Source organism: Globicephala melas, chromosome 9, assembly GCF_963455315.2.
Source record: "Globicephala melas chromosome 9, mGloMel1.2, whole genome shotgun sequence".
Lineage (NCBI taxonomy): Eukaryota > Metazoa > Chordata > Mammalia > Artiodactyla > Delphinidae > Globicephala > Globicephala melas.
Window position 1 is genome coordinate 24,911,674 of NC_083322.1, and position 23,131 is coordinate 24,934,804.

Consider the following 23,131-nt stretch of genomic DNA (forward strand, 5'->3'; position numbering starts at 1 on the left):
CCCGGCCTCTTCCACAAGTCACCAGTAGTTGCACTCCCCCAGCGGCAAAATCCAAAAATGTCTCCATACATTTCTAAATACCCCTGGGTGATAGAATCACCTCTGGACTGGATAAAAGAGTAACACAAAACAAAACAAAACAAAAGCAAACAAGCAAAAAAACAACCTTCAGCTGAATTCTCTATACTAGCAGCAGAGTAGTAGATAATATAATTTAGGCCACCATTTACAATGGCATCAGAGAATATTAATTACCTAGGAGTAAGTCTACAAAAAAATGGTTAAGTGCTGTGGAAAGAAAATTATAAGACTCCATTAGATCTTGCAGAAGAAGATCCAAACAACCAAGAGACAACTTATGCTCATGGATAGGAAGATATTATAAAGGTATCAAATCTTCCCCAATTGATTTATAGATATTATATATTTTCCAATCATAATCTAAATAGGATTGTTCAGGGAACTTAAAAAGATGGTTCTGCATTGTATACAGAAGAGTCTAAAGCAAAGACAAGTCAGAATACTTCTGAGAAAGAAGAATAGGGAGTGGGGGCTTGCCATACCATTATCAGTCTTATTATGGAATTTAGTAATTTATACAGTATGATGTTGGGTCAAAGAGAGACAAATGAATTAATGGAATAGGAGGGAAAGGCCAGAAAAAGACACATTCTCTATGTAACAGGTATAAAAGAGAAGCATCTGTCTAGTCATTCAGAAAAGGGGAGTAGTGCTGATAAAATGATAATCAGTATAGGAAAAAGGTGAATTGTATACCGACCTCACACCATAAGTCAACTGTGGGTAAATTAAAAATGTGAATGTTGAAAGCAAAATTTTAAACTTCTTAGTAAGCATTCATTATAAAAATTAATAAATTTGACAATTTTAAATCTAGATGGTAAAAGCATCTTTTTTTCTTTTCCAGCAACACATTGGACTAGATAGTCAGAGACATCCTCCTGGTACACAGCAGATTTGAAAAAGCAAGAATATATGTACACACACACACACACACACACACACACACACACACACTCTCACACTTTCATAAAGGTACTCATAAATGTAGCACTGTTAGAAATACAATGATTAATTAAAACTTATAATGGAAGTTATATATACAAATAAAGATCTATTAGGTATTAAATACCCCCACGAAGGAAACAATAAAAGGCTGAACTTGCTCTAGATAAAGAGAGGTTTTCTGTCAGGAAATGAAAATATACTGAGATCCGAGGATTGCAACACATTTCGGTTTGTTCCCAAATTCCTCTTAAAATGTATTACTTAATATCGCCTAATTATTACATATTCTTTCGCATTTCTTTCCTTTAAACATTTGATATTTTTATCATCTCTTCGGTCACTTTTCTTATAAGAGATTTTATTTAAACCTCTTAATTCATCTGCTTCCCTGAAATGTGCATCACTAAATAATGGATTTTTTCTTATTTTAAACATTCAATTAGCTTATTTGAGTACCATCAGTACAATTACAGGTTGTATTTCTACTTCTCAAATTGTGCTATTCATTCCTGATAATGACACTTTTCATTCTTAAAACACCTTTAAGGCAAGATCATAAAGACATTTCCAGAAGAGAAAGTACAATTGTCAGTTCAGTTTCTTCTCAGCGTCCATGGCTCAAGGGCCTAGCTGCTCCGCGGCATGTGGGATCTTCGCGGACCGGGGCACGAACCCGTGTCCCCTGCATCGGCAGGCGGACTCTCAACCACTGCGCCACCAGGGAAGCCCGTCAGTTCAGTTTCTTGATGGAAAAATCAAGAAGGAGGGTTGGCTGAGAGAATTAGAAATGCCATTCAACAGCATTCCTTGTCCTATTTGTTTCACACACTAAAATAATCAGATAAAGAAAACCATTTCAGATTCTTTTCCCTTATAGGTTATTACAAAATATCGAGTATAGTTCCCTGTGCTATGCAGTAGGTCCTTTCTATTTCTATGCAGTAGGTTCGTTATCTATTTTATATTTAGTAGTGTGTGTGTGTTAAACGATGAGAAGGAGCCCAGCCATGCAAAGATCCAGGGGGGAAGAGCATTGGAGAAAGTGAGAAGGAGAGAGAGAACAAGAAACACCAAAATACTGAAATAGAGCAAACGTCATGTGTTTGAGGAACGGAAGGATCCCAGGGTGGATGAAGTATAGAAACAAGTGACTGGAGAATTAACAAGGCCTTAAGGGCCGTGATAAACACTTTATGTTTTATTTTAGTGAAATGGGAAGCCACTGCATGATTTTAGGGAGAGGAGCCGTCTGACTTGATGTGCGTTTCACAGTATCACTCTGGCCGCAGGACGGAGAGTGGATTGTTGTTACCACTGTGAACATAGATATGGGCTAGGAGTTCAGGGAGAGATCACAGTAGCTTGGACCAGTGCAGAGAAGAGGAAATGGAGAGAATGGGGAAATTCTGGATATGTTTTGGCGACAGGACCTGTTAATGTCTTAGATGTGGGCTGTTTGTTTGTTTTTACCACTGGGGCAATTTGAATTTTATTTTAGGATCTTATCTCCAGTTCTGGCCTCCAGTGAGCCATGGGTCAGACTTGGATGAATCCACACCTTTTTAGGGGAGAAACTGTTGAAGGCGGGGGTGGGGAGTCGGTCCAGTTGAAATTGAAGTGGAGGCCAGATCAGAAAGGCTCAGCCATGGACTTCTTCCCCAGTGGCTGGAGGGTTAGAGCAATAACTGCTGAAATCATTAGTCTTTTAGGCCTGCACTATTAAATAGGGATGTGGCTATTGAGCTTTGAAATACAGCTAGTCCAAATAGCAATTATCTGTGAGTCTAAGATACACAGGAGTTTGAAGATGTGATATATAAAAAAGTATAAAGTATCTCATTAATGTTTGTATATTGTTTATATTTTGATGTCATAATGCTTTGCATATATTGGGTTACACAAATGCTTTAATGAAAATAATTTTCTTATTTCTTTTACTTTTTAAAACTTCTTTGAAGAACAACTTTATATTTACAGAAAAATTGAGCAGATAGTACAGAAGGTTCCCATGTTCCACACTTCCACACACACAGTTTCTCCAGTTATTAATGTTTTGTATTAATGTAGTACATTCGTTACAATTAATGAACCAATATTGATATACATTGCTATTAGCTAAAGTCCATAGTTTATGTTCACTCTGTGTTTTACACTTATATGTGGGGTTTTAACTTAGGTTTTTGAATTGATTGAATGGATAGACAGCCCTCAGCTCCTTACTAAGAGGAAAAAGACTGTGGGGAACGTGTTTTGAGTGAGGACTGTTGTGTCTGGATATGTAAAGTGTAAGATGGTTATCAAAAAACCAAGTGGAGATACAGTTAATTGGTAAGTCTGCACTCAGGGCTAGGTGTATACATTTGAGACTCATCAGTGGAGGTATGAAGTTACATTTCAAATTAACATGGTCTGACGTGTTAATGGGAAATAAGAAAACAGAGTGAGGACAGCTCACTCAAAAAGTTTTATTTTACTGCTAAGGAGAGTAGATAAATGAGGCAGTAAGGTTAGTAATGGGATTTGCTTGCTTGCTTTTTTTTTTTTTTAAAGATGAGAGCTATGAGAACTCAGTTGTAAACTGAAGGGACCACTGCAGACAGTCTAAATCTGCTGATGTAAAAGAAAGAAGATAACTGTGAGACAAAGTGCACAGAGAGTGAGAGTGAAGGGGGGTCCTAGCACTAGAGGAGGAATACGCCTTTGATTGGATGAGGGACGTGTGTTTCAGCAGGAGGGAAGCGATCATATGAGCATAGATGCAGGTAGGCTGTAGGTTTTGTTGGGGAGTGAGGAGGGGGTCTTTGTCCTGTTGCTGCTTTTCCTCCGTGAGAAAGTCTGAGACAAGCTGAAGCGACGGGGAGGAAAATGTTGGATGTGTGCGACATGAAACTGTTAGTCATCCAGAGTGGGGGAAGTGGATTCTGATGAAAGTTGCTATTTCCTATGGCATTTGGTCAATGACTTTAATCTCATATATTCATTCTTCTTTTAAGGGTGCTAAAAATGACTAAATTAACTGATTGTATTTTTACCTTTCTTATTTTTTCCTGCTTACCCAATAGCACAGGTGGTTATGAGAAGGAAAAGGGATAGTTTTGTAGCAAGAAAGAGAAATGAAAGTAATAAACATGACAATACACTGAGTGGCTTATACTTATAAATATATTTATATCTAATATTTGCACATAAAGGTGAATGAATTACTCTTGCATTGCCTTTTGCATTGTGGAAACAAGAAAATGTAGATCAAGGGAGCATAAGTGTAGGCAGAGAATGGATAATGATGATGGTAGTTTTCACATATTCCACACCTGTTGTGTGCCAGTCACATAGTAAGTGCTTCCCATGCATCGTCTCATGCAGCCCTTGTGATAGCCCAGGGAGGTTGGGGTTATAATGTTCTCTTGACAGTTGACAAAACAGGTTTTTGGAGAGTAACTTGCCCAGATTACACAGGGAAACTGGCAGAGCCAGAAAGCAAATGCCAGTCCCTGAATCCCAAGCTCATAATCTTCCCCAGAACAATATTCAACAGAGCCAATATTTTCAAATAAAATCTTCATTGAATAGGTCATTTTTACTACAAAAGCACGTTGGAGTGCTTGACATGCCTAGTAACGAAAATACAGTTTTTTCCATGCATTTCATATTGAACAGAAAATATCCAAAGTGATATATGGACTCTGAGCACAGTATCTGACTAGTAAAAGTTACCTCCACCTCCATGTTGTTTGTTTCCATTTCTCCACTAACCCACATTGATTAAAGAGTATGTAAAAAATTAGTGCACTTCAAAATTTCTGAAATAACTAAAGTCTAGAATGGAAAGAAGCACAAGAAAACTTGCTGGAGCATAATTTACTATATATATATATATATATATATGAATTTAGCCTAACAAAATATATTTCTTACTTGTGTTGTTAGTAAACCATAGTACATTGATGGATATATCGAGACGTTTGTCATTTCAATTTTTTTTCTGGACAAAATGCCACTTAATTCTGTTTTTCAGGGTGCCCAGTTTCAGTACAAAGGGTGATCATTCAAATTTCTACTTGTTGAAATTAATAAACGACATAGCCTCTCATGGTTACTCAAGGGTGTTCTTTGTTACGTAGACCACAGTACCAGGGCAATTACTTGAGATAAGCCAATATGCAATTGAATCAGTTCTTTGTTGAAAGGGTTGAAGTAATTCAACTGCAAGCCTAGCCCAAGATCAGAAATCAGATTACTAAAACAAGTTGCAAGAGTGGTTTCTAACATCACACTGATAACAGTGTAAAAGGGACTGTTTGGTCCCTTCATTTGTGAACATAAAAGATGAGAGCTGATAGAAGTGAAGTTCATAATGCTATGAAGAAGCTGAATATGGATTTGCTTGGAATCGTTCGTGGGTGCCTCTTTCACGCTCTACTGTAATTTATTGATTGCACACTCAATATCAAGCAGTCTTTGGTGCCGTGCCCACAAAGATAAGAAATGCACTCTGCCTTTATTAAGGAGACCACGGCCTTGTGAGGAAGGCAGAGGGTCCAACCAGTACTGAGCACGTAATAGGCTCTCAATAAATATCTGTTGAACGAATGTTTTGATCAGGAATGGGGATGGATAGTACAAGTGTACAGAGAGCACTGAGTGCCATGATAGAGAAGGACAGGACACGAAGAGGCACTTGGGTCCCTGCTCCAGATTTAGAAGATAAGGATCCTTATAGGTGTGCCTTTAAGACACATCTTGAAGGAATTATATAGAGAAGAAAGGTTAGGATAAAGGAGGAAGTGAACTTATAGAAAATAACATGCGAAACAGGGTCGTGAGAAAGTGCATGGTGAATTTAAAGAACTGGATTTTAGGTATATTTGGCTTTGTGTTAGTAGAGGAGAGCAAGGGTTAGAAAGGGTGACTCCGGAAAAGCCATACATGCTCACTGAGAAGTCCTTATGCTCTCATATAGACCCTGGATCTCAAACACAGCACTGCCATAAAACAATAAGGGAAATAAGAGTTAATATTTATATAATGCTTACTATTTACTGAAAGGTTTCTGTATGTTGATTCACTGAACCCTCATATCCCTCTGAGATGGGAATTACAATTAGCCCATTTTAAAAATGAGCCAAGTGAGGGACAGACAGATCAAGTACCTCACCTGAGATCATCTATCTAAGAAGTGCGATGACCTGGCCCCCAAACCCACATTTCCAGTGTATTATACTTATATATAGTATGTATACTTTAGTATATTGCCTCTTGGTGCAATGCCAAATTTAGTGTAACTTGCTATTAATAATTATATTGAAGTATCCAAGTTGGACAATTATGTTTGTGGTAATACAGCTCTCATTAGCTTCCTTTCCAGTATACCTTCTTGAGTTGGAGAAAAGAGAGATAGAAACAGCTAGCACACTACGAATTATATATAACTCAGAGTACATTCATGAGAATGTGTTACACAAGTGACATTCTCCTAGCCTGGGTATCATTATGGTAAAAAAGATCGGGATGCTGTTGTAGGAGATACGGAGCCATTCAGTGAGGAGTATGACAATATTGGGGAATTTAGTTAGACAAAAGTAAATAATACTTTATTCATGGAGTATATGACATCAGAATTTTGAAATGGTATGTAAATGTCAGGACTTGTTGATGATGTTAATGTGAAATTCATAACTGATGTGTATTTTTCCATCCAGTAATCTCTTACCCATTGAATTTCCATAATCCTTTGTCTAGATATTACTTAAAAGAATGTTTAATATCCTGTCTATTACTCTACACTGGTATGCACTGAATAATGAATCATCATCATCATCATCATAATATTTAATTACCACCGGCATTGTTCTTTGCAACTATTTGTTTAATTTTCATAGCAACTCTATGAGTGTTATTATTACTCCCATTTTACAGATGAGGAATCTGAGGATTTAAAAGTTAACCTACTCACATTCACTTGGAGTTAGAAAAGGTTTTGATCCGTTATAGCACGTGGGTTTCCACTTGAGTATCTAAGGAGTAGTTAAGATAGTGGTTGATTGGAGAGCTCCTATTTTTTTCTCTAATTCCCTATTTCTTTCTTGATTTATATATAAAGTCATTTCCCATGTGAACTAATAATAATAATTTAAATGCATATAGATCTTTTGAGACTTAAAAATATGTTCATCTTTATTTTTTAAGTCCCTATGTGACAAGTAAAGAGAGTACAGAAGTTGTGAAAATAAATGCAGAAGCAAAGTGAGCATGAATGTGAGCTCTTGACTCTCAAAACAGTGCTCTTTTCTCCATGCTGTGCTGTCTCTTGTGTCCTTAGCAGTTGTTTGCAGATACCAGGCATCTTATCAGAGACTTCACACTGCATTCAAATTTTAGGAAGATTCCAAAGAGGAATGTTTTAGACTTTTGTGATTATTGGTTTTAGTTTAAAACTCCGCAGGTAGAATAAGGAACTCATTATAAGATGGAAATATACAGAGCTGACATGTATAACTATTAGTAGTATATATTTTGGGGGAGTAAACTATAGAAAAGAGATAGCAAGAACGGGACAGTTTCTAGTATAGTATAGAAATTAAATCCGGTATACGGTGAGAAGAAATTCAGGGAAGGGAACCTGCAGAGAGAAGATTGGCACAAAGAAAAGGGATTGATGTTAGGCGAATTTGTCAAGACAGTAAAGAGTAAGGCAAGAAGATGAAGGTGTGGGCTGTGGGCAGCCTCCAAAGGCTAGTAGAGAAAAGGAAATTCTATATAGAAAGTGAGGCTATAGATGGAACAAGAAAACATTGCGGGTAGTGATCCCTTTCTACTCTTAAAACCTGTGATTATGTAAAAGTTAATGAGAGAGAAAGTAAAAGTGAGCAGAAGCTGGTAAGAGAAAAAGATGAAAGCTTCTGGGAGAAATGGAAGGTTAGAAAAGATGACATTTCTTGCATCCTGCTGCCCCGCCAGTACTGCACTATCACAGTGAATTGAGGGAACTTTTATGATCTGAGCGGAGTTGGGACTTCCCAGCGACCACTGCGTCACCCACTGAGAGGATCCTAAACGTAGCCCACATGGATAGACTCTTGGGCAGAGGTAGCCAAAGCAGAGGCTTAGAAGGGACTTTGAATACGGCAATTGCTTCAGAGTGGAGTTCAAGTCAGAATAAAGTAAAACTCTAGGGAATCTGGCTGCGACGTTCTCCTGCCACATGTTGAATTGCTGTTCATAGTTCATATTGTACAATAGCTGTTACGCTTCAAGGCGTTTACACTCTTCTCTATTAACTGCCGTTCTCCGTAGCCACTATTGGCTGTCCAGCCTATCAACTTCTATTTATTTAACTGTTACGTTTGTCGCCTAACTTGGATTCTCATCATTTACTTTCTAACGTGCGTAACGAAGCACGTCTTCTTCCTGAAAGTATGTCTGGGCTTCTTTTCATGTCAGAGATATTATGCTACCAAGAATGACCTTGTATGGATTACTAGCTGCATAGCTCTTACTATGCACAATATTTTTTTATCTACCATTTTTTTCTTAGAAATAAGCCCAGTGGTCTATCTCACTGAAAAGTTAACGTTGTTTCCTAAACATTTATAGGTAGTGCTGGGACACCGGTCACTTTTAATGAAAATGGAGACGCTCCTGGTCGTTATGATATCTTCCAGTATCAAATAACCAACAAAAGTACAGAATACAAAATCATTGGGCACTGGACCAATCAGCTTCATCTAAAAGCAAGTATCAATATAAACTTATACTTTATGTATATTGTTCTCAAGGAGAGACGCTTTCCTTTTAAGTGATATAACATTTGTTAGAATTGATCTTCTTGTAAATAAGTTTTCAGAAAATGTATGATTTGATCCTTCTTCAACTTTAAAATGTTATGAGAAGTCTTAAATGTCTGTAGAGATATTTACTCTCTGCAGGGATTTAATGAAAGATCTCATTTTCTTTTAAGTGACTAAATACACATTTAGGGAAACTTTATACTTTTCTGAAAGGCTCAGTTGTTCAGACCTTTGTACAGTGTGTGTGTATGTGTGTGTATGTGTGTGTTTTGGGGGGAGGGGTGACAAACTGTGCCATGAATGACAAAGTCGGTGCTTAATAAGTGTGCTTCACCTTTGCTCCATCATAAGTTGAGATCTTGCAGCTCTGTCTGCTGGATGGAAGTCAATCATGATCTGTACTTGCATTACCTCTCTGAATCACAACATCAGAGAAAATTAATGTACCCCAAAGAGATGTTCAGTTTTTTAACAGCCCTTAGGGCTGCCAGCTGTCCCTGTCCCCCTGGAGAGCCATGAAGGCCCAAGGCCCACAGATTTTGCAGTTCCTACAAGTGGCCACGTGAGGAGAACTTGGAGAGCCCAACTGGAAGCGAGGTCACGGGGCAGCGAGGTCGCAGGGCCTGGGGCTGGTGCCAAAGGCAGTTGGTCATCTGCCTGCCCAGTGTCATGCTGTGTCCGCCACCCGGGGCTCTGTTTCCTCCTGCTGGGACCAGGTGGGGCTGGCACGTGGGATAACAGCAGGAGGAGAAGCTCTGTCAGATGAGTCTAGCTGGCAGGCAGCTCTCCAGAGGGGCTATCCGAGGGAAGGGGTCTTTGGGGACACTGGGGGCGCTGTCTGTTACCAGCACCCACTAAGCATAAGGGGCTCCAGAGCAGGAAGCCCGTCCTGAACTTGACGGATAGGGAGGCCCGGGAAGTCACAGGGCATAGGGCAGGCAGTGGCTGCATGAGGAGGGCACAGGAGTGGTTGGAGAAGCATCTGCCTACCACGGGGTAAGGAACCATTTCAAAATTTAACAGCCTGTGGTGCTATATCTATGCACGCTGGCTCCTTCTGGTCTAGACAGACAAGGAGTGTGCTCTGTGGTCGCAGCTAAGGATCAGAGTTCCTTCATACATGAACATTAATGTTCATAATACATTCTCTCATACATCTGTAACACTGGACTGTTTACAGGAACTGAGTGGCCGAGGAATCTCTACAGCAGCAGTGTTTCCCCTGTAGGCAGTGAGGTGCTTTTAAAATGTGTCTAATAAACCAGAAACATACTCTTCTACTGTTATATTGTTCTAATGTGTATTTCACTCTTTCCTCTAGTAAAAGTACCTCCTCTTCTTGATTCTCAAAGCTACCGTAACACTGTGAGGGCTGAGTTCATTTCGTAAATGAATACTTTCATTTCCTAGCTACAGCTTATCCTAGCTGGAAGGTAAACTCTTAAGACATACATGAGGGTGGGGAGAGAGATTATTCTTGCCTGTGTGTGTTTTCCACGTGTGTATGTGCTTTCTTGTGTTTGAACCCATTCGAAAGACACCAATTTGGTGTTTTTAATACATTTTTCACTTCTGTATGTCCAAATATAGCCCCTGAAGTGCTATGTTTATGCAGCACCAGTTACCGTAGTTCTCAGAAAAGAAGCAATAATGAGAAATAAGGAAACTAGGATATTTATGATTTATTGTCTCTGTAATGGCTTCCTGATAATTGTCACAGCTCCGCTTTCAGTAATGCACAAAGACAGCTCATATTTGCAACTATGGTTGTACTTCGTAAGACCACGTGTCTACACCTTACTACATGTAGCAGCCTGATGAAACCCTATCCCTTGTCCTGCAACCCAAACTTATGGAAACAAAGCTTTGATAACTCTGTGGGTTATTGATGCCAATCTGAAAATCAATCGCTCCTTGGCAAAAGCCCTTTTGACAGTGGACCTCTGTGAAATAACATAATTAAACACAACAAAGAAAATTTGATATGGGTTAAAATAGGGAAGCTACTTTTTATCTGACTTTTATGAATGCCAGACTGCTTACTATATTCTTATGATTAAGGATTTAAATAACAAAGTTCAATGGTTGAAAAATACGTGCATTAATATATAATATGAAGATACCTAAAATAATTATATACACAAGCACACGTACACACACACACATCTCTCTCTCTATATATATTTATTATAAAACTTTATGTTGAATCTCAAGCTCTTTTATGTACATTTACAGTGCATGAAAAGTTTTATGTTTATTATTGTGTTATTGCTCATAAAATACATCAAAACGATTTGTAAGAATTATTTCTCATGCATGATTATAATCGTTTATAACTACATAGCCATGCTAGCTTTACTGAAACAGAGAGAATCAACTCTCAGAAAAGAGTGAATTAGTTTGTGAAGACAGGTCATACGTCAAGGGTTGAATTCTGAATTTTATCAGGACAAACAAAATGTTTCTCCTTGGGAACAGGATTAGTCATCTGTTTGGAGGTGGAGTAGGGGTTCCTTGGAAAGTGACAGATTTACTGAAGTTCTGCTTAGATCTCAGGCAAGGCACCAAACAAATGCTTTGCCCCAGTTTTGTCATCTATAAAGTAGAAACATTAATAGCACCTACCTTAGATGGTTGTAATAAGAATTAAATGAAATAATACAGTAAAGCCGTTAGTCCAGGGCCTGGCCCACATGACATCCATAAACATTACCTATTATTAATCCAGTGTCTCATGATTCTGTGTGGTCAGTGGGAGACCTGAGAATGAGTGTGGTGAGTAGAGAAGTGAAGGTTCTGTCAGAAGAGGCACTTGAGTTTGCTTTAGCAAGTTCAGAATACGTTCACTTAAAGTGGGGACCATTTGTCCCTATAGCCCATTGCCTGCCTTTAATATTGGCCTTAATACTTTAGCAAATCTATCTGCACTTACAAAGTAAACTTTATTTAATATAAGTATGTAGTTTCTTTTCCTGTGGTAGCCTGTGGCTAGATATTGTCACCTAGGTAGTTATTTTTGAATGGATTGGATAAATTCATTCTGTGCACATACTGCATGCTAAGTGCTGGGATTAGAGTGAAAATGTGAACTCTGCTCTCAGGGCGCTCGCAGACTGGAAGGATAGATGGACACTCAAACCAACAATTCTAGTGCAGTGGGGCAGGCCACAGATGAAGTTATGTCCGTGGTTTTGCACCTGCAGCCCAGAGACAGTCCCCGAATCTGGCCTGACTGCTGACGGGAGTTGTGATGATGGCAGCGGAGGGCGCTCTTCCCCATGTACTCCATCCCTTCTTATTCTCTTAAACCAGATTTGCAATAGATTTCACACTCTCAATGGTAAGCATTTATCAGCCAGTTATTGGATTGAATTTGGCTTATTTTCAAAGAGCCAGTTTTTCTGACTGAATTCAACCATAGGATAAGTTTGTGCACAGAGGGTGCACGATTATGCATATATGAGTGCAATAACTTTGCCCTGAATATATCTTAGTGGAGTGAAAGAAATTGTAAAAGTAGGTTATTCTTTGTTTGTTTTTCCTGGAAAATCATGAGGTGTTTTATTTCCTCAAAAGCATGGTCTTCATTGTTCTAAATATTTTTTTTTCTTTTTTATGGCACTAACATATGTTCTTAACTTAGCAATTACAATGAGTTAGTATAACTGTTTATTTTGATTTCGGTTTTTTATTCAGTAATCTCAGTCCACGCATGAAGGGCATATTGTCTACCTGAGAGTGAATTTGAACAATTAGGCTTCTCCGTTTTGTGAGGCTTAACCTCTCAAGAGGCAGGTGGTCCTTATTAGTGATTACAAAACGTACTGTAACCTAGAGGTTCAGAGAAAACAGCGGAGCCTGAACTGCAAAAAGAACAGCCATCTGCTACTTCGAGTCCGCAGGGAGAAGGTGTGTGGAGGCTACCGGATGGGCCTAAAATAACTGAGGGCTCACTTTTCTGTACTTCCAACCAGAGCTACTCTTTCTAGATTACTGTAAGATGAGGCATAGTTTTTGCTTGTTTTGTTTTATTCTTTTTTTATTCAAATAAGTAATTTGAAGATAAATAAAGATAGTAAAGGATAATGACTTCATAAGAATGTTTCATTGTTAGCAGCATGGAGTCAATTGGAAAGGGTGATTTGAAGGAGAAGGGCTTCATTTAATTTTGTGTGGGGCCACTCCATAGATGAAAGTAACTCTTGACCAGGTACTGAATTCTGACCCTCAGTTTTCTCATCTGTTAAGTGGGATAATAAATAGGCTTACTATGAAGATCAAATGCATTGGTATTCCAATGCACAGTGGTCAAAAACAAGACCTCCAAGTCAGAAAGAAGAGTTTTATGTTCCAACCTTCCATTTCTGAGCCTTGGGCATGTTATTTTACCTCTTTTAGTCTCAGATTCTTCATCTGCGTGAAACAATCATAACTACTTCATAGAGTTATTGAGATAATTAAAGGAAATTGCATATCAAAGATCCTAGAACACTGCCTGCTACATATTCAGTGTCAAACCAATATGGCAATAAAAATTTTGCTTTGTTTTGCCAGGAAACCCAGCCTATTGCAGAGGACCTATAACGGGTATTGCAATCTGAAATGCCATCTATGAAAAGTCTTTTCGGCCTCTATCTTGATGTTCTGAGTAGGGAGTAACTGTAAAAAGAGTTACACTATGATAACTCGTCTGTGCCCTATATAATAAACCCCAAATGTTTATTTTGGTATGAAAAAAAAGTGGGCTTCATGAGTCAGTGCTTTGGGGACAATCAGAAACTCAAGCAAGCTTTCTGATTTAGTGCATTAAATCCGTCTTTTCTATGAACCTCTAGTGTAGTATTTATAACATGATATTTTAATTGAATATATGTCTTTGCCTGCCAATGGTCAGGCAAATACATGCTATACCAGGGGTTCCTCAACCTGCTTGAAATACAGAAAGAGAAAGTTTCTGAGTCCCCTCATTTGCCTCATGGTTATATTGCTTTGGATAAACATCAAAAGTTTTTAACCAAAACCACTAGATTCCCTAATGTCACACAGGAACAGCTTTTCTATGATGAAGGGTATTGAAATAGCCTTGAAGCAAAGGATGGAGTGAATGGAGTGGAAACAATATTCGAGGGGACGCTTGAGCCTTTATTTGCCTTGACTCTTAGGAGCCATGCGTTTCCTTTGCCTGTTTCCCCATTGCAAAGTTGCCTGCATTTGCAAATGCTCTTTCATATGATAGTCAGTGCATAAAAAAGATCATTCACCCTATGAGACAAGCAATATATAAAGCTTTTCCCATCCTACAAAGTATGAATGTGAAGTCAATTCTCCGAGACCCTTTACTACATTCCAATAGGACTTTAAATGCCGCTCTATCTCCTGCCTTTATATTCTATTCAGACAAGGTCTTTTTTGGCTTCCTTTCCTTGTAACAAGATGATCAGTTGTCAAAACTATATTTTTGTTCACTAGATGCAAATTTATTCTTTTCAAAATAAGTCACTTTGGGGTCAGTAATTAATTTGTGTTTATGAGAAAATAAGCATTTGGTAAATTCATGTTTTTGACACATCAAGCAAAGCCAAGGTAATTAAAGTTTAACTACGTTCTTGCTAGTACAGAGTAGGGGCTCCGTAAGGACTTGTTGAATATGTCATGAACGATATGCCGATATTTTCTAAATGCTGACTTCATATGGACCCCTGATCCGAGATTATTGATGAGGAAGTTGACTTGTGCACAGATCATTTATTCAGTGACTGCTCCCTGCTAGGCAGGATGCTAAGCCATTGAGGAGTACAAGGTTCAATAAAATAAACTCCCAGATAGCAAATGGTTTACTCCATTAAAGGTAACAGTACACTTGAATAATTATAATAAAAGCATACTTAGAAGGTACAGATTAAAGAACAAACTATGAATTAAAATATGTAATGATTACCTCCAACTAGAGGGACTGGATAAAGTTTGTTGAATTCAAACTGGATCTTCAATTACTTTGGTGGCTAGAAACGGTTGGAAGAGTGTGTAGGCCATGGCAAAAGCATCCATCCATCCATACATCCTTCCATCCATTTATCTATCTATTCATTCCAGAATAAGGTGCCTCCAGTGTCCATTGCTCTACACAGTGCTGGAATGATTTAGAGGTGCTACAGATTCAGTCCCCATCCCTGAGTTGGGAGTGCACATCTATTGGATGTGCAGGCATATCCCGCCTACAGGGTGTAAGTTGTAAGTTCATTGATGGAGATGAGGAATGTTGACTAGGTTTTCATAGGGAGGTGGAAAGGGGCACAGTTTATTTAGGGAATTGAGTGTGATCCTGAGCTGCCAGTACAGAGGACTATCTGAGCAGAGCATATCATGCAGAATGAAGAAAGATGGCTTAAAGCTAAATTTTATAGGGTTTCAAAAACTATTAGAACACAAGTTGATATTCTTTAAGCTACAGTGAGCTTTTCGATAGAGACATTCTCAGCTTTACACTTCAGGGAAACATTTTGGGCAGCAAAGTGCAGATTGGCTGGAGAAGGGGTCGTTCCATTATTTAGCAGAAGCCATAATTAAGAATTAATTTCTTTCTTATTTTACCTAATTGTTTGGCAGGTTCTTTCCGCCCTATCTGTCCATCTACTTGGTTTGTGTTTTGTTCTACAAAATATTTAAAAGGACTTACTAAGATACACTTATCATAGTAGGAAAAACAAACAAACAGTAAATTAGGAAGAAAGGATCAAGGGAGTTGATAAATTTTAGTTAGTAGTCGAGTTTGATTTTCTTGACAGTAATTATGGCCAATAGATTTATCTAGCTGTTCAGTAGAGTCAGAAATAATCATGCTGCTATTTTAAGAACATACAAAATTATGCCATATAAAATGATTTAATCTGATTAAGAATTCAGAAGCTGGATTCAATTATCTGGATCTAGTTGGAGTCAGATTCCCGGGGTAATCTAATAGTATCCAAGGAATCTAGTAGTTCATCAGGGAAAATACAGGTGGGGCACTAATAAAGCTATTATTATTCATGAAAAATAGGAAAAATCGTAAGTGCTTAGTTATTTTGGTAAATAATGAAAGTGACACAGACAGGGAAAAGAAAGCTAAAAAAAATAATAGAGGTCAAATTGGAAAAAGCAAATCAAAAATACAATGCAACTAAAGAAAGACGTAACATAAAATGGAAAGTGCCTCTTTATACCAACACCAAAGAAGGGCAAAGGAGGATGGTGACTCTAGACGTTTATGGGGATAATAAAGCAATAAAAATGATAAATGGTATTTTAATCCTTACTTTAACCTTGGGAGGAGAAAAATAAGTGCAATTTTGACATGATGAGTAGTATCAGTAAGGTTACAAACATAAAGTGATAATGTAGGATAGAGGAATAACTGGGAAAAAATCATTTTCTTATGGTAGATTTACTAAACTAAAATATATGTGAACCCTGTATCCTAGGGTACTTTTGAAAGGCTCAGTGGACACATCAGTGTTATGTAAAATCTACAACGTACAAGAGAATTACAGGAACTGAAAAGTATTATATATGAATAAAATATGTAGCTTCCAGCTGTAGATGGAGGTCAGTAGTTGATAAGAGCATGAAACTAAAAAGAAAAACGTTCATATGTCTGTTGACTGAATCAAAAGTTTAACAGACATCTTTCCTCAAAGCTTTCACTGTCTAAAGAAGGAAAATGGAGGCAGAAGCTGAAATCCTCCCAAGTCCCTATTCCATTTTGTTGACGTCATGGATCCTTATCTCTAAGTGAAGTTGCAGAAATGTGCAATTGTGCATAAACTCAGGGGTAGAGATGTAAAATGGTGTTCTTTCTTAAATCCATAAATAAATGACAGAAGGATATAACAAGGACACAGAAAGGTACTAAATTTGACTAGTATTTGATTGCTTTTATCAGTTATAAAATCATTTGGAATAAAACATTATTTTGAGATAATTGCAGATTCACATGTAGTTGTAAGAAATGATAAAGATTCCATGTCTCCTTTATTCAGTTTTCCCCGCAATGATAACATCATGAAAAACTATGGTGTAACAGCGCAAGCAGGATCTTGATATTTATACAGTCCACCGATCTTTTTCATATCTCCTCTTGCACTTATACATGTGTATGGGTGTTTCTATGCATTTTTGACCTGTGTAGGCCCATGTATCTACCACTGTAGTCAAGATATAAGACATTGCCATCACCACAAGGATCCCAAATTGTCATTTAATAGCCACACCCACATCCTACCCAGATGCCTCCCTTCAGTGCCTGGCAATAACTAATATATCCTCTATTTCTCTAAAATTGTCATTTCAAGAATGCTGTGTGGATGAAATCATATTGTACGTAACCTATTGGGTTTGGCTTTTTTCACTCAGCATGGTTCCCTCCAGATTTATCCATGTTGTTGTGTTCCTTTTAGTTGCTGAGTAGGTCCATGGTATGGATGTTACCAAACTGTGTTTAGTTATTCACTCTTCGAAGGACTCCTGAAAAATAATTATGCATCGACCTGCTATGAGCATTTGTTGAATTGTATGTAGAGAGAAACAGCAGGGAAGAGTGATGTCTCGTCTCAGAACTGAACTAAATCATTTTTATAAGATAGTTTTAGAAGTTATATTTAACCCTTTAATATAGAATATTTTTAGAAAATAAGAAAAGGAAACTTTCTTGCTGCAACATACACCTCAGATCCTTCATAACTGGCACAGTGACACCTTGGCTGCAGTGTGCTTAATTACTATAATCGCAGCAAACGTCCCTAAGAGAAAAGTTCTCATTTAAAAGTAATACCACCTGGATCTATGTCCTCTTAACGTTATAGTCTGTGAAACCACACCTATGTTCCTTCTGATCGTGCTTCACTTTTCCATCCCTTCTGTCAATATTACACTAATGTTGCTGTCTATGACACTAAAACCCAACTCTCAATGAGTTTCCAGGACTTCCTCAAAGTCATCCCTGTCCTGTATTTCTTAAGTTGTTCTCACACTCTGCTAGGCTTTGCTGTATCTAGCTCTCATTTGACTGCTTTTGTAGCTGTCAGATCTGTTGGTACATGCATTTTTCTGCATTCAGGCCATGTTTTTAAGATTCCAAAATTCAGACATGATTTCTAGATTAAGCCACTATAAGATCTTTGAGACTACTGATCTAAAATTTGTAAAATTTTTAAAGGGAACCGGCAGGGACACTGCAGTTGGCCTATGCTCTATAAATCTCCTAGCAGGAACCGACTTTAAGCTTGGCAACTGTGAATTAAATCCCTTAATTATCCTATCCTTAAACTAGTTTATCAAGGAATCAGCCAATTTTTATAAATGGTCTCCATAAAATATTTGACAGGGGTGTGATTTCATGTTGTTCAGGGCACACACGGACTTGGAGGACAGACCCTGGGAGGTTCTGCATGGTGTGGAAAGTGTCACTGGAAACTAGGAAACTTGCTTTTCCCCAGACCTCTCATTCATCCTGAGATAGGTTTGTGCTTTATTACTTAATATTTGGAGCCTCAAGTTCCATGTTTATAAAATTAGGAATTTAATGTAGTTATTCACTAAAATTTCTTCCAGATCTATTATTCTCAGATTGGATACTTCAGATAGTTAACATACTTCAGTTATGTTGGATGTATTTTTCTGTTTTTGTTTACTTGTTTTTTAGATTTAAAAGTTTAAGCCCTCCATCATTCAACTATACAGAAGTGATCCTACGGTGTAAACCTCACTGAACAGAGAGCTTCCTTATGTGATTTTTTTTTTTCAATTTGGGATATTTATTTTAAAGAAGCATGGCTACTCATACCCTATGAAAACTAAAACCAAAATGGGAGAGGTTAATAAAGACAACTTAGGTATTTTGCTACCTTGGTTTTAATAGAAATGTAAAAATTGTTCAAAATAGATATTAGTTTTCTTTTGCTCTCCCAGCTGCATGTTTTTATAATATACTTTGAAAAATAGGACTCTGCTATAGGGGAGCTAAGTTGATTCTGTTAGTTAGACTGAATCCAAACATGGCTAAGTAGAAATGACTAACGTGATTTGAGAAAAGCTAGTTTATCTCTAAAAGGAGGGATAAGTCCTATGTTTGTGAAGAATTAGGGGATGTCATGGTAGAGAAGAAAAGGCCGCATATGAGCAATAAATGTGAGCTCGGCTTATTTTTTCTCCTATAAAAAGAGAAAAATAAGATGCTTTCGGAACTCCTGCTGTGCTGTCAAAAATTGGGTTGCATTCAGCCTGTGACATTGAGGCAATCAGACTGCAGCATTTATTGCCCTCTTACCTCATGTACAATCAATAGTTTTATAGTCAGAGGCAGAGGTATTGGAACTCAGGCACCGTGATCTCATCTCAAGTCTGCCTTCATCACAGACATGAGCTTATCCACTTCCTGAATCTCCCCAGAGTTCTTTCCACTCTTTATCGGATTTTTACATATTTGTATGTAAAACTTCTCTCCTGAGAGAAGAAGTTCATACCGTTCTACTACCCTTATGACACAGCTTCCCACAGGACAATTTGGTTCATTTTTCTGCGAGTTTATGATGACTCTGAACATTAGGAGATAGTAGTCTCTTTTACAAAAAAAAAAAAAAAAAAAAAATCAAAAACTGTTGGAAACCTGAGGCTGAAATAACTTCCAAAATGATAACTGTGGCTCTTGTCCAAGTCAGCATTTTTTCAAATGCCTTCCTCAGAACACTGGTTCTGCAGAATTTTAAATAGCTGCTACATGTGCACACAAAGGCCCTCTGGTTAAAAAAGCTTAGGGAATGTTAGGACAACTGTTTTTGTTTTGTTTTCCTGCAAGAATTTGGAGACCCTTTAATATACTAATGTACACCATAGCTGACTGAGACATGGGCATTGAATGTAATGTTTAATAAATTGATTTAACCACGAATCCTTTTTTATTTGAAGAACATTTTGCGGAACTAATATTCCTTGAAACTTACTGTGGAAAATGTTGGCTTAAGTTGACTCTTCCACCTCAGTTACATTTATTAACTCATTTAATCTTTGTCACATCCCTGTGAGTTAGATACTCTTAGAGTGGCCATTTTATAGAAGAGGAAACTAAGGTTAACAATAAGTTACTTATTTAAGTTCACTTGGCTTGTGGAAACATAGATGAAATTCACAGGCATATATATCCTACTCCGGTGTGCCTGCCTTTAGGAATACTAAAGAAGTAGAATCAAGAAGAAGTTGGTGAACGGTTGGTTATGGGAACCAGGAAAGGTGGAGCTCATGATGACTCTTTGAATGATTTAGTGAACAAATTCAGAAGCTATCAGGGCTGAGCTTGTAGTTCAGCTGACAAGTTATAGACACTCTTGGTGTACCCCAGAAGACAGGCAAGAAAAATTTCTTCTCCTTGAATACCAACTACTTTGCCATTCCCATAAAAACTATAAAACTAGTTGGCCAGTGGTGACACTTTGTACCAGTATCTGAGCGAAGCCTTGTTATAATGTCCACTGCCTGCCATAAGCTTATTAAAGTGTCACCACTCCAGAATAGAGGCTGACACCAGTCAGCACAGTTACAGGTCTGAAATGTTTTCTCAGCTAGGAATTGAAGCTTCCTATTATATCCTGGCTCCTGTTTTACAGAATCTTCTTAAAGATCAAGAGTTTTGTATGTGAAAATACTTTGTAAGCTTCAAAATGCTATAGAATTGTTAGCTAGCTATTATTTGTGAGGGCCATAATCATTTTGTATAGAGAATAACAGCCACACAAAATCACATTTAAAAACAACACAGAACAAAATTTAAAAATCTCAACTTTGTCATTTTCCCATTTGGGAGAAGTTTTGACATACATTGAGGTAAGAATAAAATTAGTCAGAATTGGATTTGCATACATTACTACAGAACTGAACTTCTAGTATTTAGTTTCCTCTGATTTTTGCATCTTTTTTTTTTTTTTTGGTGTGTGTGTGTGAAGTGAAATCTTTTACCTTCCCTTCAAAAAATAACTTTTCATACCCACCTCACATAAGAATGTCCATGGAAAATTCTGGTACTATAATTGGCACAAAGAGTAGGTTCTCAGTGAATGTGGGTTGAATCTGAAAAATCCTCTCCTAGAATTGTCACTTGACCATTCGTCTCCTGGGTAACTTGAGATGGGAAGGGATAATGTGTATTTTTTCTTTAAGTTTAATAATTGTCCTACAGCTGATATATAAAATCAAATACTAGAAAAATTAGATAACTGAATTAAAGCTCCAAATTAAAAATGGTAACTTTCCACGAACGTGTCTTTTTGCAGCCTTTTAGTAGGCTATATTTATTGGCATATAAAAGATAGCTGCTTTTGATAACTGGAGCCCTCACCATTCAAGAGTGTACCTCTAGACCGTGGCAGTCATCTGCTACTGCCCCCTAGTGGCTGCCCCAAAACTGATCGGATTCTCTAAGTGTTGAAGAAGAGAAATGAGCAATGTTCTGGAGCTCCGTGGCTTCCTCTGCCCTCCTCACCACCTGGCACATATACAGCTTCACCCATGGAGCAGCAGACACACTAAGCCAAGCTGTATTCATCTCCACACCAGTTGCTCCTTCCTCATACTAACCACCCATCTCTTCTCTGCCATCCCTTCTCCTCCTTTCTCTTATTCCCATTCTTTCTACAGGATGCTAAGTGGTAGCGGGATTGAGAGGCTGTACCCAGAGGGATGCAGGATTCTGGCCGAACTGTGTCCTCCTTCCCATCTCACTACTTTTCTTTCTTTAACCGAAAAATTCTTCCTATGTCAGGAATATATGCAAATACATCATTTCTTTTAGCTTCAAAGCAACCGTTTATGATGATATTGCTGTTTATATGTAACAGAAACAGTATGTCTAGTTTTCTCTTTACAGAGAAACATCTTTGTTGTCCATAATCAGGTCTATGAATGAAGGGGGCATCAGGAATCATTGAAATAAGCTTGACTGATTTACACTGAAAAGATCAGAGAAAGAAATGAATATATCTAGCAGGTCAGAATGAGCATAGAGAAAGGAGCATGGGCTGGTTTGGTGGGAGATTTTGAGAGGGAAGAAAGAAGAAAGAGAGAGTCTTTCAGGTAGCTGCAAGTTGCAAAATTTACAGAGAAAGAGAGAGAGAAATGAACGCTTGAGATCAAGAGACCATCCATGGAAGAAAGCTTGCTCAGGAGGGATGCAAATGATTTTAAGAAATTGTGCTTGGTTAGATGAGTTACATAGAGATTCATCCTCTGGAATTACTGAGAAACTTCAATGAATATTTAAGTTGCTTCCAAATTATTATTTGGATATTTAGTCACTATGCTGTAGTGTCGTGAGGCAGTGAGTTTTCTGTGGTTATAGTATTTCAGTGTAAAGTGTCATACCTAGTGTTTTTTTGGAGTGCGTCATCACCTAGAATGTAGGTTAGAGTGAAAATTTCAGTGTTTTACAGTGTGGAAATTTTATAGAAATTTCTAGATGACTAGATGTTTTCTGTGGTTGTCCCTGGAATACTATACCAGATCTGGAAGGAAACTTTAGCTACTACTCTGAGATTAATATAATGGTTTGGGATAATCTACTATTTGGCTTGTATTACTTTTTTAAAAAAATTAGTATTGAGTGAATTCACTAAATTGAGACAGCGTAGGACATTCCTTTACATACTGCAGATTAGAAATTAGCTTTTTAACCTTACCTCCTAAGATAACAAATATCTTAAGAAATGAGGGACCATTCAGAATGGAGGCCTGGTGGTAAATGACAATTGAGCGGGATGGATGTCCCATCCATCAGTGATCCTGCATATCTACTCTTTCAGCACAATGTTTTCATATCATTTAAAGCTCATAAAATTCAAATTACTTGTTGTCTCTGGGTGTTGTATCTCCATGGGGTTCGCTTTGGGCAAACTGGTTTCCTTTGAAGTCCCTAGCGATATATTTTAGGTTATGAATTTTCCGTTTATTTTTATCTATCAACCTATGAGCCTCCGTTTTCTATTTTTCTGGCATTTATTAAAATTCTTGTCTGTTGGGCTTCCCTGGTGGCGCAGTGGTTGAGAATCCGCCTGCCGATGCAGGGGACACGGGTTCGTGTCCCGGTCCAGGAAGATCCCACATGCTGCGGTGTGGCTGGGCCCGTGAGCCATGGCCGCTGAGCCTGCGTGTCTGGAGCCTGTGCTCCGCAACGGGAGAGGCCACAACAGTGAGAGGCCTGCGTACCGCCAAAAAAAAAAAAAAAAAAAAAAAAAAATCTTGTCTGTTGGTTACAACTCCCTTTGCATTTTGTGTAATTACATAGTCTCTAATGA

At 38.0% G+C, this 23,131-nt stretch overlaps 1 protein-coding gene across 5 annotated transcripts in view; it reads left to right on the plus strand.

Moving 5' to 3' along the window:
- GRM8 (glutamate metabotropic receptor 8) overlaps positions 1 to 23,131 on the plus strand; it is a 794,344-nt gene that overhangs the window by 640,552 nt on the left and 130,661 nt on the right. For all 5 annotated transcript variants that reach the window (XM_060305370.1, XM_060305367.1, XM_060305366.1 and 2 more), the window contains exon 8: positions 8,623 to 8,759. In XM_060305370.1, the coding sequence (XP_060161353.1) occupies positions 8,623 to 8,759 (137 nt within the window). The remainder of the gene's footprint in view (positions 1 to 8,622; positions 8,760 to 23,131) is intronic.